Source organism: Cryptosporidium andersoni, assembly GCF_001865355.1.
Source record: "Cryptosporidium andersoni isolate 30847 chromosome Unknown contig_27, whole genome shotgun sequence".
Lineage (NCBI taxonomy): Eukaryota > Apicomplexa > Conoidasida > Eucoccidiorida > Cryptosporidiidae > Cryptosporidium > Cryptosporidium andersoni.
In genome coordinates, this window is record NW_027122796.1 from 162,071 (window position 1) to 190,005 (window position 27,935).

General features: G+C 31.2%; 14 protein-coding genes across 14 annotated transcripts; 8 read left to right on the plus strand and 6 right to left on the minus strand.

Moving 5' to 3' along the window:
• Positions 1–167: 167 nt before the first annotated feature.
• On the plus strand, positions 168–1,286 carry cand_037160 (glycerophosphoryl diester phosphodiesterase family protein; the record flags this gene model as incomplete). Its single annotated transcript, XM_067213941.1, has 1 exon — positions 168–1,286. One exon carries the CDS (start codon positions 168–170, stop codon positions 1,284–1,286), a length of 1,119 nt encoding a protein of 372 aa, XP_067069914.1.
• An 86-nt stretch (positions 1,287–1,372) lies between these two features.
• cand_037170 (uncharacterized protein) lies at positions 1,373–2,149 on the minus strand (the record flags this gene model as incomplete). The annotated part of the gene is made up of 1 exon (XM_067213942.1): positions 1,373–2,149. The coding sequence occupies one exon, from the start codon at positions 2,147–2,149 to the stop codon at positions 1,373–1,375; it is 777 nt and encodes a 258-aa protein (XP_067069915.1).
• A 1,618-nt stretch (positions 2,150–3,767) lies between these two features.
• Positions 3,768–4,396, plus strand: cand_037180 (uncharacterized protein; the record flags this gene model as incomplete). Its single annotated transcript, XM_067213943.1, has 2 exons — positions 3,768–3,857; positions 3,929–4,396. 2 exons carry the CDS (start codon positions 3,768–3,770, stop codon positions 4,394–4,396), a joined length of 558 nt encoding a protein of 185 aa, XP_067069916.1.
• An 8-nt stretch (positions 4,397–4,404) lies between these two features.
• cand_037190 (uncharacterized protein) lies at positions 4,405–5,616 on the plus strand (the record flags this gene model as incomplete). Its single annotated transcript, XM_067213944.1, is given in 2 exon segments — positions 4,405–4,913; positions 4,929–5,616. 2 exon segments carry the CDS (start codon positions 4,405–4,407, stop codon positions 5,614–5,616), a joined length of 1,197 nt encoding a protein of 398 aa, XP_067069917.1.
• A 355-nt stretch (positions 5,617–5,971) lies between these two features.
• Positions 5,972–6,322, minus strand: cand_037200 (uncharacterized protein; the record flags this gene model as incomplete). Its single annotated transcript, XM_067213945.1, has 2 exons — positions 5,972–6,153; positions 6,214–6,322. 2 exons carry the CDS (start codon positions 6,320–6,322, stop codon positions 5,972–5,974), a joined length of 291 nt encoding a protein of 96 aa, XP_067069918.1.
• An 830-nt stretch (positions 6,323–7,152) lies between these two features.
• cand_037210 (zinc C3HC4 type domain-containing protein) lies at positions 7,153–7,926 on the plus strand (the record flags this gene model as incomplete). Its single annotated transcript, XM_067213946.1, has 1 exon — positions 7,153–7,926. The coding sequence occupies one exon, from the start codon at positions 7,153–7,155 to the stop codon at positions 7,924–7,926; it is 774 nt and encodes a 257-aa protein (XP_067069919.1).
• A 176-nt stretch (positions 7,927–8,102) lies between these two features.
• cand_037220 (uncharacterized protein) lies at positions 8,103–8,630 on the plus strand (the record flags this gene model as incomplete). Its single annotated transcript, XM_067213947.1, has 1 exon — positions 8,103–8,630. The coding sequence occupies one exon, from the start codon at positions 8,103–8,105 to the stop codon at positions 8,628–8,630; it is 528 nt and encodes a 175-aa protein (XP_067069920.1).
• A 191-nt stretch (positions 8,631–8,821) lies between these two features.
• Positions 8,822–9,732, plus strand: cand_037230 (uncharacterized protein; the record flags this gene model as incomplete). Its single annotated transcript, XM_067213948.1, has 4 exons — positions 8,822–8,995; positions 9,054–9,227; positions 9,281–9,343; positions 9,418–9,732. The coding sequence occupies 4 exons, from the start codon at positions 8,822–8,824 to the stop codon at positions 9,730–9,732; spliced, it is 726 nt and encodes a 241-aa protein (XP_067069921.1).
• Positions 9,733–10,526: 794 nt separating this feature from the next.
• Positions 10,527–12,725, minus strand: cand_037240 (uncharacterized protein; the record flags this gene model as incomplete). The annotated part of the gene is made up of 1 exon (XM_067213949.1): positions 10,527–12,725. The coding sequence occupies one exon, from the start codon at positions 12,723–12,725 to the stop codon at positions 10,527–10,529; it is 2,199 nt and encodes a 732-aa protein (XP_067069922.1).
• Positions 12,726–13,367: 642 nt separating this feature from the next.
• On the plus strand, positions 13,368–14,423 carry cand_037250 (Rad51 protein; the record flags this gene model as incomplete). The annotated part of the gene is made up of 1 exon (XM_067213950.1): positions 13,368–14,423. The coding sequence occupies one exon, from the start codon at positions 13,368–13,370 to the stop codon at positions 14,421–14,423; it is 1,056 nt and encodes a 351-aa protein (XP_067069923.1).
• Positions 14,424–15,261: 838 nt separating this feature from the next.
• Positions 15,262–15,624, minus strand: cand_037260 (uncharacterized protein; the record flags this gene model as incomplete). The annotated part of the gene is made up of 1 exon (XM_067213951.1): positions 15,262–15,624. The coding sequence occupies one exon, from the start codon at positions 15,622–15,624 to the stop codon at positions 15,262–15,264; it is 363 nt and encodes a 120-aa protein (XP_067069924.1).
• A 2,529-nt stretch (positions 15,625–18,153) lies between these two features.
• Positions 18,154–21,437, plus strand: cand_037270 (uncharacterized protein; the record flags this gene model as incomplete). Its single annotated transcript, XM_067213952.1, has 2 exons — positions 18,154–20,947; positions 21,172–21,437. 2 exons carry the CDS (start codon positions 18,154–18,156, stop codon positions 21,435–21,437), a joined length of 3,060 nt encoding a protein of 1,019 aa, XP_067069925.1.
• A 3,315-nt stretch (positions 21,438–24,752) lies between these two features.
• Positions 24,753–26,243, minus strand: cand_037280 (uncharacterized protein; the record flags this gene model as incomplete). Its single annotated transcript, XM_067213953.1, has 1 exon — positions 24,753–26,243. One exon carries the CDS (start codon positions 26,241–26,243, stop codon positions 24,753–24,755), a length of 1,491 nt encoding a protein of 496 aa, XP_067069926.1.
• A 662-nt stretch (positions 26,244–26,905) lies between these two features.
• On the minus strand, positions 26,906–27,796 carry cand_037290 (uncharacterized protein; the record flags this gene model as incomplete). Its single annotated transcript, XM_067213954.1, has 1 exon — positions 26,906–27,796. One exon carries the CDS (start codon positions 27,794–27,796, stop codon positions 26,906–26,908), a length of 891 nt encoding a protein of 296 aa, XP_067069927.1.
• Positions 27,797–27,935: the final 139 nt, after the last annotated feature.

Sequence of the window (27,935 nt, forward strand, 5' to 3'; positions counted from 1 at the left end):
ATTCAGTACTTTATACCAATAAGAAGACAAATAGCAGCTGCGATTTGAAGTATGATTTTAAGTTGCGCTAAAGGCTCACTTTTTAGTTAATTTTAATTTAGATATTCTAAAATTACATTTATCTTTAAAGGATTTGGAAGTAGTTCAAACAAATTGGAGTGACCTAGATGTTTCTTTACGATTATTTTAGTTATTACTCATTATTGTGGACAATAATAACCATATACTACGTAACTTCCTCTTTTTTCCTTCGCTATCCAACTTTACTTCCATTTATCAAATTTGAATTACGCAGAAGGGAAAAAAGTGGAATATTAGGGAAAGGAAATGGTTGTCTTCATATTTCACATCGTGGAGGCTCAGAGGAAAGGCCAGAAAATACACAAATGGCTTTTGAACATGCCATTCTAGATTGCTGTACTGATATGATTGAAACAGATGTATGGTTAACTAAAGAGAATGAATTGATAGTCCTACATGATAATCATTTAGGTAATATTTGTGGAGTGGATAAATACGTAGGAGATTTACTTTACAATGAATTGCCTTTGACACTAGACTCAGATACACTGTGTCCATCTTCAGAGTATCTTGACATATCAAAGTGGTGTGGATTCCCCATTAAATTTCAAGGACAAAGAATTCTTACACTAGAGACATTATTCCAAATTTTCCCAAATATTCGGATGTCTATTGATATAAAAAATCCGAATAGCTTAGTTGCTGTTGAAAGGACTGTTGAAATTATCCGAAAATATAAAAGGGAAGATTTGACAGTTATAGCTTCTTTTTCACACTCTAACATAAAGTATTTAAGAAAGATAAATGACTCTTTAGTAAGAATACATTCCGAAGATAATGAGGAGAATTTCCGGTCTAGACTTATTTTGGGTGCTAGTCAGACTACGGTAATATATCTACTATTAGCATATTTTATAGGTCTCCTACCATTTATTTCTATAAATGAGGATATATACTCTTTTCCGCTGAGCTATATATTTTTTTGCAAATATGGATATACTGTATCAAGGCTTAGCTTTCTTGGAAGTAATATTACTAACTATATTAAACTTCATCTCATCCCAAATATATTGATGTGGATATTTTCTAGGCGATTAATGATAAGGCATTTACAAAAGCGTGGAATCAGGTGTTTTGCATGGGTATGCAATACAGAAGAAGAGATAGAAAGATGCTGCAAACTTGGTTTAGATGGAATAATGACAGACAAGCCAACACTTCTGAGAGATTATTACAATAGAAACAATATTCAAGCATTCATGTAGTTTTACTTTTTTTATGTTGAAGGAGTAGAAAAAAAAAGTGTTTATAAACACTACAATATATTAAAAATAGCTTTTATTATACTATTTTATGAATTTGCGTATTTATCTTGACTATAATTCGCTTCCAGTGCACTCAGGAATTGTTCCATTGGATGTGAAATACCTTGTAAAGGTTTTAAGCCAAGAGCATTAAGCAGAGGAATTAATTGATCTGAATATATTGATTCATTTAATAATCTTAGAGTGTATTGAACTTGAGGGCATTTCATTGCATCAATGACATTTTGAGAATCTTGTTGACCACTTGGCATTAAACTTTCCAGTTCCAGCATGGCATGATGATCACATTGAATCGCCTCCAATACATCATTCGAAAGTATATTGTTGATTGAAATGTGACTTTTTAATTGAATTGTATCAAGTAAGTTGCTATTCTCTGTTTGGTATAAAGCCATTTCTAAGGATTCCCTAAGTTGTAGTCTAGGATTAGAAATTGTATGTTCATAAGAATCCTTTAATTTTTTATTAAAGTTGTTTATTAACTCTTTTTCACTATCTAAATCAAACTTTTCCTGAATCCAATATAAATGAGGTTTTTTGTCATGTAATCCTCTTAGAACATAAACATGACCCGAAGTACATTCTGGCACCTCTTCAAGTCTCATATCCTCACAAACATCAATTAATTCTTCAACATCCCCATTATCACGATTTACCCAGCAAACTTGAACGACATTTCTAATTTCATTTCTCATCACTTGCAAACTTCCCTTTGTTTTCTCAGGTACAACCAAGTAACCATCCCAAAATAGTCTACCTGCTTTGATCTTTACTAATATTTGGGTACTGTGCAATCCTTCCATATCTAAATTTATATCCTATATATTCACCTAGTTTTGGATTTACAGCCAAATTGTACAATCTCTGGCCTTAAAGTAGCGTAAATATGTACCCTTTGCACTTGCAATATACAAAAATTTATTTATTAAGAACTTGAAAACCAATTCAGTGATCTGAGAGCGGGTTAGCTGAGATTTTATAATTGTAAATGTTGCAAAATAAAGTTAGCAGTATTTTATCCCCAACAAACTACTTTGTTAGTAAGATCATATTCATTTAAAAAGTGAATACTTGATTGTTTATCAGGAGTTAATCTTATTGCATGTTTTTCTGATAAGTTTGATCTAGATACATCCTAGGAATGATGAGAAGCTGTTTATTAATTTAAATATTAATTTAACTTTTTTATTATCCAGTAAGATATATATTAAAAACTTTCTTAATAAATGTTTTTCAATAATGAAATTAGCCTATGCATAATATATTGGCTCTATTTCATAAAGATACATATGAAATATCACTATATATTAACTATTAAGAATTAAATTTGATTTACAATATGTAACATCTATTATTTACTGTACAAAGTTTGATTTCGAAACAACTACTATTCCTAGAAAAATCTAAATCAAAGGAATAACAAACATATTTATTATTTCAATATTTATAGATTAGCCTCTTGTGATTGCTATATAGTATTATATATCAGTCCAAACTATCATAATTATGATAAAATAATAAATATTTATACTCAAATAGTAACTAAACAGAATTATCTATCTTAAGTTCTGTCAATATTTGCTAACTAAAGATTGATCCATGCTGATTATGTACTAATCTCAAGTAACCACAAAAAAAATATTACAAAAATTTTAATACCAATATATTTCGAAAAATTTATAATTTACTAATAGTAATAAGTTAAAAAATTACACGATAACAAACTAAATAAACATTGAACTGATAGTTTTAGCTACTAATCTTTTTAGTATAATGCTCTAATAATAACGTATACAACATATCTCTCTGTTTTGGATCTTTAATTAAAAAACAAATTTAACTATAGCTTCTAAGGTTAGTAAATAGTATTATACTAGAAAAGTATAATTTTAAAAGGAGAGAAGTAGGCCACTATAATATAGTACATATGCAGTAATATGCAAAATATAAAGTAAGACATTTTATAGCTATTTTAAAGAGTAATAATTGTTATCTGTATACTACTACTTCTATATTCCTCCATAATATATACAGAATTCAGTAGGTGGTTAAATTTAATTATACAAATAGTTTATTTAAATTATAAAATATAATCCTAGCTAACTAGTAACCATCAGGAGCTCTTATATTAGTTAGGTCTTTATTAGTTATTTTGCAATTATAAAGAATTTCAAGAAAACTAGAGATATTATGAATGGTACAATTACAAATATTAAATGAATTGTAGTAAATTTTTCTTCAAGTATAGGTTTAAAGTCATCATTATTCATTGTCTTCTGATACTAATATAGACTTCACAAGAGTCTAACTTGGGACTGTAAAAGATTAATTACCCGCAATAAGTAGGACTATGTAATTTACAAGTTTGAAAGCTTAGAGAAACAATTTTCATTGATAAGTTATCTTTAATCATTTATGATTATGGAGTTTATATCGGATGACAGTAGATTTTTGAATAATGCTAAAAAAATATCGAGACAGGCAGATAAAGTATTGCTTCGTCACCACCAAGTAAGTACAGAACTATTTATTTCATTTATAATGATAAAAAAACCATATTCAAATTTGTACTTTTATGTTAGCTCATTGAGCTTGATTTATGCTCTAATATAAATAGGGAGGGTTTATCATATTTTAGAAATAGCTTTGCAGCTAGAAATTCAAGATCAGCGCTAGAAAGACTAAAATTTGGAGAATTTGAGCCCACAAATACACTATTGAAACTTGGAGATTTTTTTATTTACACTACCCCGAACTTAATCTATAAATTTTTACTACTAGAAAAGGAGTCTTTGTCCAAAGTCATTAGAGAGGAAAGAGTTCTTCGTAAAAAAGAGGTACAGGAATTTTTAACTCTTTATCCAGATATTTCTGACTTAGCTATAGAAGATATTAAATTCTTAGTTGAGGATATACAAGAAGATAAAGAGGTTCCAGAAAATATTAATGATCTTAATAGGTTTATTTTTACTCCAAATATCGACTTTTCTAGCTTACATTACCATAACGGAAGAGAAATTCAGGGAATGAACTTTAATCTATTAGATTAATATTAAAAATGAACTACAAAGTACTACTTAGAATTGGAGGTTTAGTGACGTATGTGGAATCTAATGTATATATTGAAGATCTCTTACCTATTATAGGCTTTACAAAACAGATAGAGCGAAACGACTGCATATCACATAGTGTTTTTTCATCTATGGTTAAGTGCACCTTTGTATATAACCATGGATTTCCAGATTATTCAGTAGAATTTAGTGATGATATATGTATAACGGAAAGAGTCTATTTCTTTTTAAAAGATTCAAGTACACTGATAGATATTGAATATCTTGAAGCAAGTAAGGATATCTCAACCCTATTAGCTTCTCGTTGTGCTACAAAAATGTCGGAGTGTGTTTTTAGGTCAATAAACTGTAGTGGAAACACTAGTTCAATATTGGAACCAAATGTTTTCATTGCATTTAACACAAATGGAATATTTGGAAATACAAATGGGACTTTTTGTGAAAAGACTTTGGCAAAAGATATGCTAGATATAGATTTAATTGTATCTTTTTTTATGTTTATATTTAATAGATCCCAATTATTCTTAATTGGAATAAGTACGGGTGCTTTTTTGACAATTGCCTATGCTAGCGGATGTCCAGAAATAAGTCATTCAAATATACTTGATCATTCAAAATCAATTAAATTAGAAGGAATTTCCCCACATCCCAACCTTTGTGGTATTATATTAATAGCTTGTGTAGATGATATACCTTCTAGCTACTCTATTGACTTTAATGAACAACAGATTTGTGATTTTCAGCTTCATGGTAACTGTTCTCTACTAACAAGTATTCCAATAGTAAATGATGAAATCTTTAATATTAAAGTTGCAAACAATGGTGAGAAGAAGTCTATAAAGTTGTTAAGAAAGTATCTAGATTCTTATTCTTTATTTCCAAGATATGAGCAACTAGGAAAGAAAGTCCAAGTTCCTACCTTACTAATTCATGGCACAGACGACAAGTGTGTACCTTACAAAATGGCGTTAAATCTCATTCAACTTAATGAAGATGTTTCCGATGGAAAAATGACATATGATTATTTTTATCATAGTTTTTTACTATCGCGTACTCCCAAAGAGATGAGAAGCTATCTAAATACAAATGAGTATATAGATAGAATTAAGAAACATCTGCAAGATACAAAGGAAAAAAGTAATCTATTTAAATTATATACAATTAATGGAGCAAATCATTTACTAACACAAAACATATGATGATGGCTCAAAAAGTATCTAGACTTTTTATAGATGAGATACTATACAGTAAAAATATATTAAAACTATTAAATTATCAACAATAATTATTTCTAATCCATTAATGGACTTCTAACTGCAACATTTCTATTGTTATCAGATTGCCCACTTGTTCCTATTAAATGATTATTGTCTAATATTAGTTTATGAAGACATATTTCAATAAGAAGTTTAAATAACATACTTGATAAAGGTGGACTATCAATATTTATTGATAGCTCATTATTCAAATTTGAGATATTTCTCATTATGGAATTGTTATTTAATGGAGCACTTGTATTATCTGGGTGATATGCGACCAAATACTTTTGATTTATTATATATTGGAATTTTCAAACTTTGTAAACTTACTTTGCAACTCAAGTTCATGCTGTAAAGTTAAAAGTTGAGTTTCAATAGCCTCCTGTTCATATATATAAGTTTCATCGAATGTACATGGTAAGAAAAGGTCATCTGTACCTTTCATCTTCTCCAAATTACACATTCTTATTGCAGTTTCTAGTGATACAGTAAAAAGTTGTCATTTTCAGTTTACTAAATCGGAATTTTTTTACATACCTGGAGTGATAGTATTTAGATCAGATTCCCATTCCAGTAGTTCATCTTCATCGAGAATATTCTCAATAGGATGTCTATTAAGGTAATTGAGACTTGAATCTGATAACATTCTTTATAAAGTACCAGATAGCAACTTAAATATTATGTAGAATGAGTATATAGCGGTATAAGTGGGTAGAGATATTTTACACAAGTATTAGAAGTCAGAAAAAATTCCCTTATATAAAACTATTTATCTCAATATGTTCACTTTCTCCTGTTGTAAATACTTGTTTGTTTTTAACACTAAGAAATATCTTACCTATAATATAAAGTAGAGAAGTATATATTATCTATAGTGATATTGTGTACACTTTCCTTTTTATAGCTATACTCTTATGAAGTCTGCTGAAAGCAAATGAACTTAGTACTTCCCTAGCAATTTCACTTCATATTGACTAAGTAAAATATTCTATAACTCAGAATCTTCTGTAAATAGTGACCTTGTAAGTGTAGTAAAGATATCTATTTAGTAAATAGCTTATTCTTATTAATACAGATATGTGTATTTATGATTAAGTTAGATATAATAATTGTAATAAAGTGGTTAATTATAAATATCAGAATTTCCTGTAGATTCTTATCAGGAAACACATTAATAATATTAAATATAATGAGCTTAATATCCTTCACAGTCCATAATGTTGACAATTTTGGTGGTTCTACATTAAATAGCGGTATTTAATGCCGCTGCAAGCTATTAGAATAGATAATATTAAAATTTTTGGAAGAGCTATGAGCTAGGGAGTTGTTAAGAGAAGCGGTTTTGAAGTCTTGCTTGGAAAATGTAAAGTTATATACAGAAAAAAAAAAGTTAATGATATAATTTTTTTTAGTGAAAAATTGTCCAGTCAACTTTTTTACTGAATATCAGTAATTAAATAATGTGAGGCATCTATAATGATAAATTTACAGTGTAATACAAATAAACTGTGTAGGCAAACTAGGAAACTAAGAAAAGTTCAAGTAGAGCAGCTACCTGGGAATTCATTGATTATGGCAGAACAATCAGATCTAGTTATTTTAAGTTCTGATAGTGAGGAAGAACTAACTAACTATGTAGCTGAGATAGAATGCGAAGAAATATTTGAAAGTGGTGGGAATCACAGAGCACCTACAAATAGAGTAACACCAGAAGCAAGCTACAATGCAAATAGGAGCGAAAATAGGAATATTGTAGAAGTTGAGAATTCTACTTTAGTAACTGATGAAGAGTCATCTACTGAAGATATTCAAATTATTGGAATAAATGAAGCTACATCCAACAGGTCAAGTAACTTTTATTCATTACATCAAAGTTCCAACATAAGTAAAGATTTCCCAATTTTTGGTGTATACTCTAATCTACTAAATTTTATAAGCAATATAGTTAATCCAAGCTCTACACTAAGTGGAAATTCTACAGTTCATGCTCCATTAGAACTCACACAAACCGAAAAGGAGAAAGCTGCAAAATTTACATGTCCAATTTGTCTAGATGATTGGGATAATATTATGAGCCGAGTTACATCTCATGTTCCTTGTCTACCAAATATTAAAACTCCTATAGTTATCACCCGTTGTGGTCACCACTTATGCCTAAGTTGTGCAGGAAACCTAGTACAAAGGAAACAGAGATGTCCAAAATGTAGAAAAACTCTTTCAAAAAGAGATTTTATAAATTTCTATGCTTAATAAACTACCTAATTCCCGGCGAAACTTTGGTTTCAATTATAAGGCGCTATGTAATTTGTTATAGTGAATTAAATCTGCAATTTAAGGCGGCAATATCGGTTTTGCACACGTATTGAACAACTTTCCAATTATTTGTAGGTTTACATACCTTAGGGAATTATCAATTATTACTAGAAATGGTAACAAAGAAAACTTTTAGAGAAGTCATACCTAATGGAGACCCATTATTACAGTTACAAAAGGATACTTATATAGTGGAGAATTTCACTAATTCAAAAGATATTATTGAGTTGAAAGAAGGAAACATAAAGAATAAAGCACAAGTTAGATGCTGTCAAAATAGTAAAATATCTATAGAGACCAAGTTGAATAGTATAATAGCTGATAATTGCGTAGGATGTATACTTCTAGTGAATAGTGTGATTGCTTCTGTTGAAATTGTAAACTGTGATAATATCACTATTCAAGTTACTGGAACTGTGCCTACAATTTCGATCGATAAATGCAATAAAGTAAACATATATGTGTCTGAAGAAAGTAAACAAGTTGAAATCTACAGTAGTAAATCGAGTGAAATGAATTTGCTAACTCCAGGAGATGAAGAAGGTGATTGGAATGAATTTGTAATACCTGAGCAATTTGTATCAAAGCTGAGCTTATCAAAGGGCAAGATAGAAAGCGTTCCATCACCATTATATGGATAGGTAGTCATTATTCTAAATTTTATTTGCTAATCTAAAAATATTTGTGATATTATTTTAGTCTGATATTTATCAGTACATATAAAACTTATATCAATTTTGTCTAAACTTATTTGCTCCCCACGATAGCTGGCTAACCAAAAACTGTAATATCAAGCGCTAAGATTAGGTATATTTCTTGATATTAGCCTTTAATGAAGACCTCTTCAGAAGCCTATGAATTCTGCAGAGACATACTTGAAAATTACAGTATATACAAGGATCATATTAATATAAGCACTGGCTGTTTTCATGATCGATCAAAGGAAAGAGAGCTTTATGAGCGGAGAACAGAAGAAAAGCTAGAAGCTATTGGACTCTTTTGCAAGGTAATGTGTAACTTTCACCACTAAATATTTGCAATATATTCTGTAAAACTTACTTTAGGAAGGGAATATTTTGTTTGCAAAGAATGATTATGAAGGCTCTATTACTGAATACATGAATGCTCTTATATATATTGACTATACGTTTCCTGAAACTTTTGAAGAGGAGAAAGAGCTGCAAAGGTTAAAAATAAGAGTTCACCTAAATATGGCAGCTTGCAAACTGAAATTAAAGGTGTGTAAGATATTTATTATTAAAAAGTCAATAAATTTATGGTGTTTATTCAGATATACAATGATGTTCAAACTCATTGCAGAATTGTACTTGATCTAGATCCTAAGAATATTAAGGTGAGAAATTATTAAGTATAAGTCTTTATTTAAGACTAATATTAAATTTAACTTGTTTTATATATTTAAATTAGGCAATTTATAGAAGCGCTACTGCCTACTTTGAAGATCACAAATATGATGAAGCTTTGGAAAAGTTATCCCTAATTCTCATTAATATTGAATACTCTAAAAATAATTATATATGTGATGATAAAGATAGAATAAGAGAATCACAGGAACAGAGCAAAGATATTGTTTTGCCAATTAACTCGTCGGGAGTACAGGTACATCAGGATGATGTAGAGTGCTTTATAAAATTAAGGAATCTTATATTAAATATGAAGAATAATTATAATAAGGAAAGCAAAATATTGATAAAGAAAATGATGAATGTAGGTAATAATTAATAGATATTCTAGATCTCTGAATTGGGTAATATCTAAGAGAAAAAAAAAAGGGCTATATTGAAATACTTTGAAATATTATTAACATTAGGGCAAATTTGAAAAGTTTCTCCTCAATATATTGATCTTTTTTACTCCAACAAGCCATTAAGAAGTTGAAATCTTGATATTTACTTAAATAGCTTAACTCTATATTATAGAATTCTATACAGAGATTATGTCTTATTATCTTATTACAAATGTAGAGGCTCATTAATAATGAAGATATTTCATTTATATATCTTTTTGTCAATCCCACTGTGTCTAAAGGCTAGATTATATGAAAAACCTGTTTTTTATTTGACCCTATCCTGGAATAACTCATAATATACATGTATTCTTGAAATGTCCTATATATATACCTTGCTACTGCAATTATATCAATGTTAATGATATCTTTTCATATTTACTATTTAGCAGAACTGTTTAGAAGGCTCAGAATTTGTAGGGCTATTTAGGGTATTAAACTAACATTTCTTACAAATGCATCTTTATGACCCATTATGTGAAGAACACAACTCTTGCAAAAAATTTTGATTCCCATTGGATTTGTAGAACTATCCCCACTATTTTTAATTCAAATTCACTTATTTAATCTATCATTGCTATAAAGCCATTACAGACTTCAATATAACAGCTGAATCTAGAGTTAAGATGGATATATTGAATAGATATATGCAAAAGATTATCAAATAACTGTATATATTGTTGATAGTATCCAAGTTACTTTAAGATTTATCAGCCTAAAAGAATAGAAATTAACTTTCATTTCCAGTCCAAGAAAGACAAGGATGTTGGGTATTACTTAAGTTTTGGTTTGTTTTATTTCCTACTTCTGTAGGTTGGCACTGTGAATATGATTGCTGCGTGAAATTATTTAAAAATTCCATCTCTGGATCACCTTTTCCCCAAGACTGAATGTGATAAGGATCAGAGCATCTACCACTGGATATTTCAGAATTTGTAGATGTTCCACCATTATTTCTTGCATTTACAATAGGTCCATAGCAAGTAGATGGTAAGGGGTGAATAATTTCTTCAGAGCATTGATTAATATTTGGATGGACTAATGTATTTAACAGGATTCCGGCATTATTACTATTATGAATGTTGTGACGTCTTCTTCCAGACTGTGGAGAATCTGTATCTAGACGAACTGCTTCACTACGACTACTGTAGTAAAATGAGACATTGCATCTAGGATTTGCTATCTGAGCTGGCTGTATTGCCGAATTACTGCAATAATTTGGCGAGGGTATTGATGACATTGTAGATGGGGTTGATACAAGAGATTTGGGAGTAGAGGTATCATTCTGAGACTGTTGCAAAAACTGTGCAATTGGAGCCTGAAGCTGAGTATCCATTGCATTGGTATTGTGATGAGATAGGTGAGGGGGAATTGGGGTGGGATGATATAAATGGCTAAATGAATTTCGTGGCCTCTTTGTATGTGGTCTTTTTGAAGAACATCCTCTATATAATAATAATAACTCAAGTTTTGCTTCAATTTGAAAAACGCAAACTTTTGGCAGTGGGATATCTTCAATAAGGAAATCTGGAAGAGCAAGTGAAGTTCTACTTTTCTTTACATCAATATCTCTTTCTCCATCAGGTATTACAAGCTGAGTATGTCTTGTATCTCCCCTACCTGGAGAAAGTAGATTGAAATATTCATAACTTTTTTGGTTATAAGGTGGTATTCGAACTAATAAACCTCCAAATCTAAGTGCTCTATCTAAATTCTCACTATTTAAACATGAAGGAAGATCTATAGCTTGTACATCTCGATCGCCATTTACAAGTTTCCTAATGATTACTGCATTTTTCCCATCAAGCCATTTAGCTAAATATTCATCTGTCAAGTCCAGTGGAATATCTGCTACTGGGCCATCTTCATCATCCTCATGTAGATTGTTTTCTACTTCATCACCAGTTTCAGAACATCCATCCCTATTTATTTCACTCAGACGATTATTATCTCTATGGCTATCATGGCTGTTTTCAATATGAGAGAATATATCATCTTTGCTATATCCTTTAGAACTTACACGGTGAACATTGTATGTTTTCCCCATATTCTGTTGTTGTCTAGTCATATTCTGTCTCATAATAGTACATGCTTTAAGTAGCTGTTGAATAAAGCGATTAAGGCACTGAATACCTTCATTCAGCTGCCTTTGTACTTGCTCTTCTGCAGGATGCAAGCGACCTGTTTTATATGCATATGACCAGAATTGTCTATCATAGGGAATTTGGTTTCCATGCCTTTGTAGTATGAAAGCTGCTATTTTTCTAGGCAGCCCATCCATAATATGACTTAACCAAAGCTCTCTAACCCTAGCTAGAATTTTTCTACTATTTGATTGAGCCGGTGTACCATTCATATAACCAGATACTAGCAAGGAACTACTTTGCATAATATTACCTACACTCATTGTGTGAGATTGATTAAACAATAACTGACCATTATTACAATTTTCATCATTTATTTTGGACCCAGAATGTTTAACATTATTAGAATGTAAAGGAATAAGTGGGAGAGAAACACACTGTTGGTCGGTACTTGCTGAACCCGACTCATACATATACAAAGAGCCATCAGTACCACTATTACAAGTACAATAAGATACAGCTGTTCCAGAACCACTTGAGGAATTGCATGCATTACATATACTATTATTAGACGTATTATGTTCATTAAAAATTTTAGAGGACTGTATTATTCCCATTTGCAGAGTATTATTATTAGCTCCGTCAAATCTATCCTGAAGTTGAGATATGCTACTAGAGTGATTTTGGTATTGTTGATGTCCATTTCTTGTTCGTGGTACTAGAAGTGACTGCTCGTGGTCATAACTCTCTGAATCAGCCATCTTATATATAATAGCCAGGTTTTGTGACTTGTGAATATGCCTATTTCCAATGTTGTCATCAGTGTTACTACCACCTGCCTTCATACCTTATCAAGAATTTCCTATATATATATATATATATATATATAATGGCTTCACTCAGCAAAATGGTTATGAATTTATGTATATTATTATCTAAAATAAATGATGCAGCTAGTGGAGCTCTCGTTATTTTTAGTGTTATAAAAAAAAAATCACAAATTACGTGTTTTATTGATTGCCCATATAACTCTGCTCGTTCACGAGGTGGTGCAGATACATATTAATCATAGATCATAAAAGCATGTCTATGTCTGTTGGATATATGTAAATGTATATGTCTAAAAAATAAATGCACCGGTAAGGCTAATAGTGCACTAACTCACAATTTAATATGCACTATTGTTCAGTTATTATTAACCTTTGTTCTTATGTTATTAATAGGAATCTAAAGAATACAAAACTTAGATAAATTAAACTTTTCTCCATCTTATTGAAGGTATCTCTATATAACTTTGCTTCTTTTATATTATAATTTTATAATCTACAATTTTCGTGTGGTACCTTCTCAAATAATACCGCCGTTACGTGGGGTATCAACACCCCTCGCATGCATACTATTGGCCTGGTTTTGGTTTAAAGTATTATGTAAGATAATTCTTCTCAAATCCCTATTCAATTGAATATTAGCTTTAAACTAGGTAATTAATGTCAATAATAAACGTAAATAGCAGCTCAGATGTGACGGAATTTATTTCAGCAAATATAGATGAAAATACTGAGAAAAGTAGCAATGGTCCTTTAAAATTGGAGCATCTTTTATCAAGTGGTCTTACGAAAAGAGATTTGGATCTATTACGAGAAAATGGATATCATACAGTAGAATGTTTAGCTTATGCTCCTAAAAGAAGTTTGCTAGGTATAAAGGGCATAAGTGAACAAAAGTGTGAAAAAATTAAAACAGCATGTAAAGATTTAGTTTCTATGGGATTTTGTAGTGGATCAGAATATCTTCAAGCACGAACAAACTTGATAAGATTTACAACTGGTTCTAAACAGCTCGATAGACTTTTACAGGGTGGGATTGAGACTGGAAATATAACTGAGATCTTTGGAGAATTTAGAACAGGGAAAACTCAACTTTGTCATACATTAGCAGTTACCTGTCAACTACCAGTTGAACATAATGGTGGTGAAGGCAAATGTTTATGGATTGATACTGAAGGTACATTTCGTCCAGAGAGGATTGTACAAATAGCTGAGAGATTCTCATTGAATGCATCTGACTGCCTAGATAATATAGCATATGCACGTGGTTTCAATACAGAACATCAAATGGACTTACTTCAGTCAGCTGTTGCAATGATGTCTGAGTCGAGATTCGCATTGATGATTGTTGATAGTGCTACAGCACTGTACAGATCTGAATATAATGGACGAGGTGAATTAGCATCAAGACAGAGCCACTTAGGCCAATTTTTACGTGGGCTGCAGAAGATTGCTGACACCTTTGGAGTTGCAATAATCATTACTAATCAGGTTATGTCGAAAGTAGATACAATGGCTACAATGTTTCAAAATGATAAAGTACCAATTGGAGGCAATATAATCGCACATGCTTCACAGACAAGATTATACTTAAAAAAGGGGCGTGCAGAAACTAGAATATGCAAAATATATGACTCACCCAATTTGCCGGAGGGAGATACTGCATTTGCAATTACAGAAGGTGGAATAAATGATCCTAACGATGAAAAAAGCTAAATATAGAGTAAATTATGTAAAGAAATTATCTAGTGAAAGAGAAATATAGGCAAATAGTTGGTCTATGGAACAGCTTTAGAAAATAATGAAGTTAAAACTGTTAAAGTATATAGTTGAAGGTTGGAAGTATAAAAATTATACGTATAGAATACTAGAATCTACACTATTTACTAAATTAGGTGCTACATCTGTCCTTTCACTTTAATTATTATAATTGTAAAATAAAGAGAATAGCGATATCTTTTGTCTTAAAAAAAGTCATCTTGCAATTTTTATAAGAAAGTTCTGTCGAGTACTTACAATGAAAGAAGATGTTATCATTTAAACAATTTTTACACGAAAAAATAGACTGAGGTTCCTTCCAATTTAGTTCATCTACTTAGAGAAGATCTTGGGGGGTTTAGGCTTTGTATTAAGACTTTTATTGTTCATGCATTGCTTATGAATTAAAGTGTGACACCAATAACATATTACTAGTTTACCCGGTAAATTGTAAATAGAACAATCATCATCACTAATGCTATTGTCTAATAAGTACCAAAATATTGAGTAGGAATTACACTTATCTAATTTCATACAAATGTGTCTGTAAACCTGTACAGAGAGCCTTCTGCACAAGAATTCTCTAGAGTTCTCGATCTGACTATATATATAGCTTTTTCATTGAAAATAAGAAATCTTCGTTATGGTTTACAGAAAATGACAATATTGCCCATTGTTTCTTCATATAAATCATAACTTTAGATTTATTAAGATACCAATCCTCAAATATTCCGGGACCGTAAAAATACAATAATGAGTATATATAAAGGATATTTGGATAACTAAAATCAAAAGATTAAAGTGGTAAATCCTTCAAAAGATAACTTTGTAACTCACTATAATATTTATATAATAATTCATTGTGAATAGACATTAATTTCATTCTATTATTGATCACTTTAGAAAATTCAAGCAAATCTCCCTGTAATGATTCCTTAGAAACTGTGCAAGTATAATTATATGAAACTTCCAAGTTATTGAGTAACTCCTTATTGAATAGAGAAGTTTCAAATAAATACTTATGTAATATTTGGAAAGAAGTTAGAGAGCAGTTTGAATCAATATTGCATAGTTTATTCCTTTTTTGAGTTAGTTCCCTTGGAATTCTAGTTTGATCTATTCCAATATGTCCTCTGCATTTTGAAGAATTACATTTCATTGAAAGTCTATATCATAAGCTGCAAATGAATAGTCATATGAGTTCTTCGTTTGGTTCCATGTCTCTTAAAGCAAATATTCCGATACGATATTGTTTATCGACTATCCATTTCTGTGCTACACAATTTGGATCACAGCTATGATTTATTAATTTTACTAATCTCATTTATAAGTGCTATCTATAATAAGTCCTGTTCTAGTCTCCATGCAGTACCAATGTTTTTGTTTTATATTAAGTTATTGTACAGGTTCATTTAATCTGTTTCCATCATTAAGGATAACTGAAGTATTCATTTGGAGATCCCTTCTTTTGTACTCCTTATATTTACTCACAAAATCATCTGTTAAAAAGACTTCACCAATATATTCAATAATAAAAACCCCTCTGAAATTAATCTGGTTGTAAATACTCCAAGTTCCCTGTTGCCTGTAGTAACTATTTTCAAAGTATTTCTGATTACCGTATTATTTAAAATCATTTTTGTTGAGAATGGGTGATTTTTGCAAAATTCCTTTTGTATCAACTCTTCTAATCCACAAATCAAGTTATTGGATTCCATCAATGTAGCAGTATTCTGACAAGTTTCAGGTAAACATATCTCATTATACAAGCACTTATTAAGCGATATATCCTCACTAATTAGAAACTACGAAGATTTAGCTGAATTCTTCAATTATTTCATGTATATACTTTTACGAATTAATTCATACCCACTGTTTATTTGAAATCTCGTCAATGTTAAAGGTCAATCAATCTTTGCATTGACCTGGAAACGAATAAGGATGTGTTCTGATTTTAAATAAAAGAGAACTTACATATTTTGCCATATTCAAGATGAGATTAGTAGTTTTCATATATTTATTTTTGTATTTGAAGATGTCTTTTCCTTTCAACTCTAAGTTTATGTCCTTAAAATTGATAGATAAAAAAGAACAAGAGTTGTTATTGTTTATAACTTCCTCATATATATGAATAACAAATGGAAGCGCTTTCAGTAATTTCCTTCAAATCTATGTGTAGACAATTTACATGGAAACTACTGCAATACCTAATACAGTTATACAGAGAGTCTGGTTTTTCCAGCTTCGGTAAAGTAAGTCTTTTATTAATATCTCCTCCAGGTTTAATTCTTTTTTTAAGTAAGTAATTCAATAGTATATAAACAAAAGTGAGATGGTCAAGTAAATTTAAATCTATATACTTTATGTAATTTATAAGAGAACTCTAGAGATTCAACCTTTTCAAGATCTATAAATAGTAGTTTTTCCAGTATTCCACCTATTTGTGGTCTTCTAATATCAGAATAAGTAGATGGATAGCACTATGAAACAGCACTTACTCTTTCTAAAATCCAAACAAATTTATTAGATATATTATTCAAGGAATATCCAAAAATACACTTTATATGAAAGTACTTTGCAAATTGGATGGTAATATTTAATGAATCCCTCGCAATTTGAGTTTCCATATTTACAAGAGTTATACCAGTCCTGGTTTTCAATCTGAGCATTTCCATTTATATTCTGAAATATTGCATAGGTGTACACATTTCAAATGAAAGAATCTTCGATAGAAGCTTTTACAAATGATCATTTTGGAGAAGTCTTGACTACTAAACAAATTACAACACTCTCTACAAGATTTCTCGATATTGTCATTCCACAGAGGCTTGTGGCTAGAATATTTAATGTTCCTTAGGTTCGAACTGACATATACTTATTTCATCATCCTATCCATTGTTTCCAAATAGTGGATCAGACTCCAAATGAAAGTTTTCCTGAAAAAATCCCCTTTGAATTAAACTACACTCTTGCAGCTGTATATCTACTCCTTGAATTAGATATAAAGTCATTTTGTAACGCACCAATCTTATCTTCTATTTCTATATTGCGACTACTCATATCATAGAAAAACTCTCCAGTTATAATCAAAGAATCGCTTTGAAGACTATATTTCTTTGTTATAAGTATACATAATATTGGTTCTCTTTCTCTTTGTTACAATTAATATTAGGAAATTTCCTCGAGAGGGGGGAGATGGACGTGTAAGTCAACACTCATAGAAAAGTAGTAATATATATTCATTTCCTCTGTAATATTAACTATCAATATCACTCGTAGCTAATTTATATTGCTATCTGCAAAGATTCACAAGTATTGCCGATGTATATTTAAGATCTATACTGTAGGAAGTAAAACTGTATCTTAAGCTACTACTAAACAGAAATTATATAGTAGGCGAGATATTAAAGATACACAGGTTAGTGAGAATGTCTCGATATTTTAGTCTCTTAAGAAGCTTTGTATCATCTACTATTTGCAATTTATCTTCTGACTGAAAGTGTATAGAGGGGTTAACCGGTACCGAGACGTATATTACATAGCGCTATTTTTTTTTTTTTTATACGTACCAAACCGAAGGGGTAAGAAGTTAAAACATTCTCCAACAAACAAGATTTGCACTCCTGTCATTATATTTTATTCACCTTTAATAAATTGTATATAGCGCTGATTATACGCTTTCTGCTCGATGCTTACATTCCACAAACCTGAGAATGCTATTCGTCGAGTTGAGGAACTTCGCTCAATAGGACAAGATGAAACAGCATTACAGCTACTTCATTCTGTTGTAAATCACCGCCGATTTAGAGTACATGGATGGGATTCTTCACAAGAATTGATGATGATACAGTATATAGCACTTTCTGTTGACTTACAACGTCCTCGTATGGCTCGCGAAGGTTTACATCAATATCGTTATGTTACCCATCAGTCTAATGTAGGGTCTCTTGGGAAGGTAATAGTAGAATTCAGAAACCGTGCAGAAGAGCAATTACAAAGTGTTAAGAATGAGTGTACTGATTGTATGGATCCAAGTCTAATTAGAGAAAATTTAGAGCAGGAGGAAACACCAGAAAGTTTACTACTAGCAAGCCTGCAGATTGAAAGGAGGGGAGCAAAAGAGAAGAAGTTACATGAGACACTAAGATTTATGTGGGAGACATATAAGATGATATTAGATATAATTAGATTAACACCGAAGCTTGAAAGGACATATCATGAAACAGCACAAAAAGCCTTGGAATTCTGCTGGCAACACAATAGAGCAAGTGAGTTTAAGACTTTATGTGAATTACTACGCAGTCATTACCAGTTACTAGTTACAAATCGTCATAAACCAGAAATAGAATTGATGTTGCGACCGGAGTGCCATTTAGAGACCCGCATTGTGCAACTGAGAGGAGCAGCTAAATTATCTTTATGGAATGAATGCTTCATGACAGCAGAAGAAATCTTTCATTTAGGTTTATTTCAACATGATCCAATAATTGGTAAATATCATTCAAGTGGAATTACATATACTTCTAATCCAGGAAACTTTATATTTTCAGGCACTAATATACCGGTACCATCTGGAGTATTAGCATCTGTCTCACATGGATTGGATATGTCGGCCTTATCAATGAAGGTGAGACCAACTTATTTGCGTTGGATAGCTTTATATTATGACATACTGAGCAAAATGTTTTTGTTAACAGAAAATTATTCATTCCATGCATTGGCACATATGAAGTATTTTCTCCATTTAAAACAATTTAAGAAGAATGTATCATCTTCTGAACTTGGAAAGATGGCCTCAACTGTTGTCCTAGCTACACTATCTATTCCATTGAGCGAAAATAGTATGACTACTCTCAATAAATCTAAGACAGTAACTCAGGTTGCACTTTCACTATCTTCTATATGCGATGGATTTACACATAGTGACCAGGTTAAAAGAGCAGCACTTCTCCTTGGATCCCCTTATATCCCAAATCGTGAAATTTTAAAGGCAATGCTACTATCCAAGGGAATCTTGCAACTGGCAAGCCCAATATGTCGTGAATTGTATGATGTTATTGAAGGTAAAGCAAATACACTGAAGATATGCATCAATACACACAGGTATTTTATTTCATTACAAAGTGCAGATGAGGATTTTAGAGAATATGTAAGACCATTAAAGTCTACAGTTCTAACGAAGTTGTTTCTTTTGATATCTCGTGTATATTCATCTATAAGCATTGATCAGTTTTTACAGGAAATATGTCCCAATGAGTTTCTTCCTTGGACAGAAACTGAGAAGTTATTGGTCCAACTATCTAATTCATCTTTAATTCAACTGAGAATAGACTATGCTAGAAGAAGTATATATAGCCATGACAAGGGTACAAATAACGTATATATGAACAAGTGGAATATTGATATTGCAATATATGCATTCAAATTAGAGTCACTAATGCGCAAGCTAAATAATGAAAATATCTCAGGGGGCGTTTCTAATCAATATACAAAGATATCTCAAATGGTAGGTAGGAGACTACCAATTGAAATGGCAACTATGGATAAGCGCATTGAGGAAATTCGTTTTAGAAGGAAAGAGCGTAGGGAAGAACTTCGAAGAGTTGAAGAAGATAAGAAGAGACAGGAGAAGGAGGCAAGGGCACAAGAGGAGCTTTTGGAGATTCAGAAGCGTGAAGAAGATCGTAGACGCAGAGAAGAAGCAAGGCAAAGAGAGGAAATAAGACGTGGAAAAATTGAAGCATGTCAAAATATGCTAGAGACTATAAAAAAACTGGTTTTGAAACATACAGCAAATAGTAGTAAAACAACAATCAAAGGTAAAGCTTTAGATGACATCACTTTGGATGACTTAATGGAAGGAAGGATACAGTATGATGATTTGGAGAAGCTCCAAGAAGAACAATGTAACTTCGAGAGACAAGAAAGAATCCGTCAAAGGAAAATGGAAGCTAAACGTCTTGATCATCTTGCTAGAGCCTTTAGAACAGAAGAGATACCTCTTTTGAGAATGTGGAAAGAAGAGACTATTATTAAAGACAAGATTTTGAACGAAAATTTACAGGAGAAATATCAAATTGAATTAAATACAGCTAGAAAAGAGACACGTAGCGAACGTGAACTTTTAAAGAGCCTATTGCCATACTTAAATAAATGGAAAGAAGCTCAACTTGAAGTTCGGAAAGATGAACTAAGGCGTGAGCTAGAAAGTCAGAAGTATCGTTGTATTAAAAAAATAAAGGAGATGAAGATCGCAAGAGCTAAGATAAGAAGAAATGAATATATTGAAAGGAAACAAAAAGAAGATGAACAGAGACGAAAAGAAGAAGAAAGTAGACTTTTAGAGGAAAAGAGGTCTAAAATGCAGAGACAAATAGAGATCCAACGTAAGCGTGATGAAGAAATTGAAGCAAAACTTAAACAATATGCAAATACAACAAGTCATGAGGGGCGAGGTCAAAGTGACATAGCTATTAACCAAGGTAAGTTTAGTTTAGATGGGCACTCTTATAATTAACTTTCTAATAGTACTCTTCAACAAAGTACTTGACTACTGAGTGAAAGTGATTTGAAATTTGACTTGGGTAATAGCAATATCTCTATTTCTATTTCCCCAGATGATGATGATTGACATTATTATTTGCACGTCAGTATGATTCAGTTAGCTATTCTATTTTGGAATATCTCACGAATTCCCTTTTTATAGGTAACCGACGGAAATTGTATAAAGATGAGTTTTCTAAAGGTAATATGCACAGTACACACAGCACAAATGGTACCTCGAGAAGAATGAATCCAAACACCGATGTCAATTTTATTGATCTAAGAAGGATGAACAATAGGGATAGTAATAAGTCTGGACAAGTTGGGAATAAAAGTGATGGACCAAGTATAACGCGTAGTAATACCCAGAATCGTCGCACTATGTGGTCAAATCAGAAGGAACGCGACATTGATGGCAAGTGGAGATGACTTTTTTTTCTTAGAATTAACTATTTATTTCTTGCTATATAACAATATATATAGCAGGTGTTTTGGTGTTACATACAAATTTAACTAGAATATAGTAGAGTTCTATATTTCTACAATATAATTTATCTAGATAATTGTGCTGTACTCAAATCTATATTAGGAGAAGTCCTTCCAAGTTAGAGAATATTGGGTGATATTAAGTACTTATTTGAGGATTATTCATAGTTAGCAATAAAGAAGCAACAGTATACTCCATTCCTTTATTGGGTGATAAGGACTACAGGTAGCTACAAGTTTCTCTGTAACACAAGTGAAAAATTTTCATATTAAGTGATTCTTGATCTTCATCATATTCTTTAAGTTTAATTGTCAGTATAGGTGTCTCATCACTAAACAAAATAACTAAATTGTGCTTATGCTCTAGGCACTCATTTCTTAGGCTGAAATCTTGTATTGATTTGTGCAATTCGATTTCCTGGGCATTATATCTAGTAAAATCTAGTATTGTAACCTTTAGAATATTGTTTTTCATTGATTTCCATATCGTTAGTACTATCCCATTCTAAAGTATTGGGTTGGTGCAATTTATCTTTAGTATCAGTACTGTAATTGTTTATTTTAAACCACCCATATTGCAAATTCAGATTTCCTACTGGTTTAGAAAGTACAGTCTTTGATAACTTTACACTCAATCCAAAAATATTTTGTATTTCTTATACTTAAGTAAGAGGTATGTGTCCTATAAATACTTTAATGTGTAAAAAATTCTATCTCTAATTAACTGTATATTTAAGCGTATTTGCACTTAGTAATATTTACTCTTCTGAGTAATTTACAGATTTTGTTCTATTGATTAATAAAGACTCCCAAATAGTGATTTTGCTATAGTATCCATGGTCATCATATTTGTGTTGCTTGAACTCTGGAGATCTATAAAGTAGATTTAGTGCAGTTTCAGTATTACAGAAGTAGTAGTCACATTCCTATGCAACTGAGCCATATGAAGCTTCATTCTGTTAATTTATTCATTAGAGAATCGTCCTAGCAGTATTAGTAGATCTTTGTAAGAAGATAATCTAATACTTTAATTCACCATAACACAAATAGACTTGAATACAAGTACTCATCAGAAAAGTAGTGTCCATTAAATATATTACTGTTGAATTAATTAAATGGTAGTTTAGCTTCATTGTATTTCTCTATTCCTAAGTAATAACTTCATAACTTTTGTAATAGTTTTTTGCCAATAATTAATCCCAAAATGTCTAAAATAAAGTTTTTATTTGTGCAGAAATAGCAAGAACAATTAAATTTATCGTTATTATGTGGATGAAACACCTTCATATATGTATGGTTATCTCCATAAAATTCCATTGTATTAACACAGTTACTGAATTTAGATTTATCTTTCATATTTTTTTAATGTTTAGTTTCTAATATTCAGGGGATGAGATAAGCTGAAGTTGAGACTAGATAGAAAGTTAAACGGGATTGTTATTTGAATTATATAATTCGATTCTATATATCCATGAATTGATGTAGTGAAAGAAGGAAAGTAAGAGCAGCTACTAGAAAAAGCTGAAGTTATAGATGCACTACTTTTCATTAAGTTTGATTCTTGTTCACTATTAAAATATTCTATCAATTCAAAATAATCACATTACTTTATTTGTTTTTTTTTATAGCTGTTTCATTATATCTAGCTAATTTAATAGTTTTATTTTTTAGTAGTAAACTTTGCCAAAAAATTATTACAGGTAAGCCCAATAGAAACGGTGTAACCATTTGTTTCTTCAAATATCCATCTCTTAATTTCAATAATATTTAAAGCATTACTATATTTATGTTCACCTATTAGTTAGAAGTATATCTTATCATAGGATGTGAGTTGTATGTAGTAAGTATAATATTTCAGTACCCTAAATAGTGATATGAAAGTACTGTTGAATGCTTCAGAAATCACATGACTACTATACTTTGGTAAAGCTCTCTAATCTTCGAACCACCTACTCTTTAATGGCACGCATTCTAATTAAATAATTCAAACCAGCTAATTTGTAGTTATCTGTATCAATATGAACAATTCTAATTGGTAATTTTTTGAACCCTAGTTATATTCTGTATAGTTCTCCAATAAAGTATATACAAATAGTGAATCCAAATCAATATAACTACTAACACATGGTATAGTGTAAATGTCATAAATGTCTACATAATTGCTATAATCGTCTACAATGTCCTGATGATATTCATTGTAAGTTTAATTATCAAATATATCAAATTTCAAAATTGACTCATAAAACATCAGTAGTGGGCATACATTGATACTTTGTTACTGGGTAAGTTGGAATAATTGTAAATTCTAAAGTCATGAGTTAATTATCCACCTCTAGATTCTGAAAAATTATACTCAACTGGATTTTATATTTCAGTTAGTGTAGGAACTATTCAAAGCTATGGTGTTGTAAAATCCAATTTTTCAAATGTTCTAAGTGCAAATGAGGTAATTAAAAAAAGACTTGAGATAAATTTGTACTTTTTAGTATATTAAAATCTACTCTTCAAATTGTTGCATTGCAAAATTAATTGCTTTTGGGTATGACTTCTTAAAGATTGTGGTATTTAGGATACTCTTGTATCTTTTCTCCTTCATAAAATCAAACCACTTTAATTTGACAATATATTGCCTTCTTTTACACCTAAATATCAAATTCAAATTATTTATAACTATTCTCCTTTTTATATCCCTTCAGTATAAATTATCGCTTGCTATGATTGAAACAACCATGTATTGCTAAATCCTTATTACTAAATTCTAACATATAACCGTTCCTTATTATATTTGTTAGTTCCACATCTGTCATATCAATTACTACTCCATTTATATAAGATGTATCCATTAAAAATAGAACTCATTTATTAACATTACTTCTTCAGTTAATTTTGTAGATTTGTTCAACTTGATTTGAGTATAATAGTTATGTTCCTCACTAATTCCACTAATTTCAGTTTGTTCTAATATTGATTCATTTTGCATATTAACTCGCGTAAGTTCATGAAGTTGAGTAGTTAAGTGATTTCTCTTAATTTCAAAGTACTTACCATAACCTTTCCAGTATTACCACAACAATTACTTTATATTGAACCTGACCAACAACCAGTAAATTACAGGTAGTATCTCATCTTCTCTATACCTAAAAGAAAACCAAGTTGGTAAGTATATAACTTCAATAACAAAGTAACACTAAACTTCGGAATTTAAAGATGTCATCTTGAATTTTATATAGGTATAGAATATCTTTAAAAAAAGTAAAATTAAGAATGTCTGAAATTGCTCCAGGGTGGAACATTAGCATTAGGTACTTTATTTAAGGTATATTCAGCGGTTACATTTAAAAGTGGAACTGTAGAGGAGATTTTGTTTCGCTCCATTAAATTCGTGGAATTAAATGTTTCTGAAGTATCTAAACCTTCATAGTGCACACTCTGTGGGTTCAAAACATAGTTTTGTGCTGGAAATATTGCACTATAACTCGAAGAAGGCAGTGTGCAGCTTCCAGAGATGTTCTGGGTATAGGTATTGTGCCAAAGCTTGTTTAATGTTAAGGAACCTGTTGTTTCATAGTTTAAAGAATCAAGGGGAAAACCCACATTTGAACTTGGGTTTATTCGACATCCAGTTCTATTTATATTAGGTCCTTGGTTATTCAGTATGACTCCCTGTGCCAATGCAGGTGTCACATTAGTTTGAATTGGGATAAAGTTCTGCAACGGGGGGGAATCCTGACAATGTATGTGAGTAGGTACATTCCCAGTTACATTTGGAAACTTGGGGATTAGATAATAATTGCTATTTGACTCGAAATTAGAATGGCAACTACGGGTTTGCTTATGCGATCTAGAAGGACGAATTTGAGGCTGAAATGGATCTGGTACCAGTTCACTTTTGTGAACTTTCTTTTTGTTATTCTCAGTGCAATTTTGCACTTCTGTGTTCTGTTGTATTGGTATGTCTATTTGCGTTGAGTTTATATTGTCCGTCATCTTCCCTATATTTCTGTACCTTGTTTCTTTTATTTGGTACTGCCCATATACTTTATTTCGAAATACTCCCATATCCTTCTGATTTGGGACTCTATGTTCCTGCTGTGTTGTAGATTGCTCAGCATGTTTTGAAGTTAGAGATTTATTATTTGGGCAATGATTAGCTTCATGTTTATAATCTTCACATCTTACCAAGGATTGGATTGATCCACTATGCAATTGCTGATTATCACTCCGTTTTATTTGATTAGAATATTTTTTATTTTGATATTGGTAAAGGGAACTCTCTAAAGCTTGTGTTTCAACTTGACTTTGTACTTGTGAACTCAATAATATCTCATTGCCTTCTGATCTCCGGTAAAGGTCCTGATTCTCCTCATATGATACTTGGAAATCACTGGTTGAAGTATCATGAGGTAATTGATTTCCCATAAATTCTATTTTCTGTAGGATTTGTTGAGATTCCATTTTGTTCTCACTTTTCATACAAACTTTATCTTCCTTCAGAACTTGAAAGTAGTTGATCGACATAGTTACATGCCCACCGAACAGCTCTTTTATTAAATTTAGATCTGCCTCTATTAGTTCAATAGCTATCTTCCTCGTATCAGTAGGTTTATCATCTAGATTAAGTAACCTTTGCTTCAACCTTTGCAAGGGTAAGTATCTATAATCGAAATTCTCGCGTGTAACCCTACTTTTCTTCAAGTTGAGTCTTATATCCGTTAAATTAGTATTCCTACATCTTCTTGAGCGCATCATTACTAATTAAATAAACTCCAGTGTATGCTATTGAGCTTCCAAATATAATTATTCTAAAAGCGCTAAAAGTGGTGTAGCGGGGGGGGGCATTATTGTAATGTATATGTATTGTCTAATTGGGAGAGAAGTACTTAAAACCTTTGGGAGTCCTCTAGAAGGATTCTTAGTCAATACTAACTATATTACTAATAGTGCATTGTTTGAGTCGAGTTATTATGGCCATCTATCCCATTTATCTCGTATTTAATGATGCGATATGAAAGTATAAACGTGGTCGTTGGTGCTCAGCTTTGAACTTTCCCAAGGGAGTTACTTCTATTGCACGGTTACATTCTTATTTCTGCTAGACATTGCTAGTTTGGAGCATCCACTTTGTCTCGTCTAAAGGTTTCTCCTCTTGTTTGATTCATGATGGTTATGCCATTAATGTAGAAGCAAATCATGTACCATTTCGACGTATACCCAGGGATGCAATATTAATAATTATGTTTTACTCATCTATCATTAGGGGATAACTAATTGCAAAATCTCTCATTGGTGAGTAAGTACAATATTTATACTTTAATCATATATGCTTGACTCTTGAATTATGTTCTAGTAAATATCACTAGTGACTAGTATCTAGAGCTGTATTATACTGTCTGAGCCTTAAAATCTGCATATTATTCTTCTGGATTATCCGAATTTGGAAGTCTAATGTGATGAAATTCTTCTAAGCATGTATAAGACATAAAGGCTGGATATGACTGAGTTGCAGTTAGCTGCAATGCCCAATTAGGATCGTTTTCGAATTTGTGTGCATAATAACCAATGAAATCTAGCGTAAGTTGTTCTTCCATCTCAGCCGCGATGGTCTCACTTATAAGAAATGCTGAATTTGTCACATTACTTTGGGATAAGCTTTGTGATTGGATATGAGTAGAAATACTGCCTCTAACTGTAGGTGCTGGACGTATAACAAACAGCAATTCCCCACTATGTTGTGAAAATATATTAGATAGTTTATAGGCGGTTAGACCACCTTCAACACAGGTCATCTCTATTCTCCATCCAAGGATATTTGCAATGACATCTATCAAGTTATTCTTCTCCGTTATATAATACTCATTCAAAGTTCTGTTACGCTGAAGTTCCTGTTGGTATCTTTCTTCTATATTTCTCAAGTCCTCTCTACTTGAAACCATATTAGCTTCACTAAAGTCTTTGTCAGCTTTCTTGAGTTTGTCATTTACTAGCGAAAGTTGCTGTTTTAGGTCGTTATTTCGTGATTGTAACATGCTATAAGATTCAACGAGTGAATCTCTCTCTTGAGCTAAGGTGTCATAAGCAACTCTAATACTCCAATAAGCCTTAATCTCATCATTCCTCAACTTTAATTCATTCTCCAAATGAGTAATAATCTTCATCTTTTCTTCTAATAATTTGACTTCATTTATATCTCTTCCAGTATAATCTACTTCTTTATTTGATGCCAATTTACTAATATTGTTTTCATCATTCAAGAGATTAGGGTTTGGTTTTCCAAACTTCCCTTCTTTTGATAGGCATTCCATTGCAATTTTTAGTTCACACTCTAGTTTTTTACTATTTTCTAGTAGTTTACTGTATTCTCTTCTTTTTATATTTAATTCATCTTTCAATTGTTTAAGATCTCTCTGGCTGTTCTGTAGTTCATCTTCTAGTTTCCTAAGT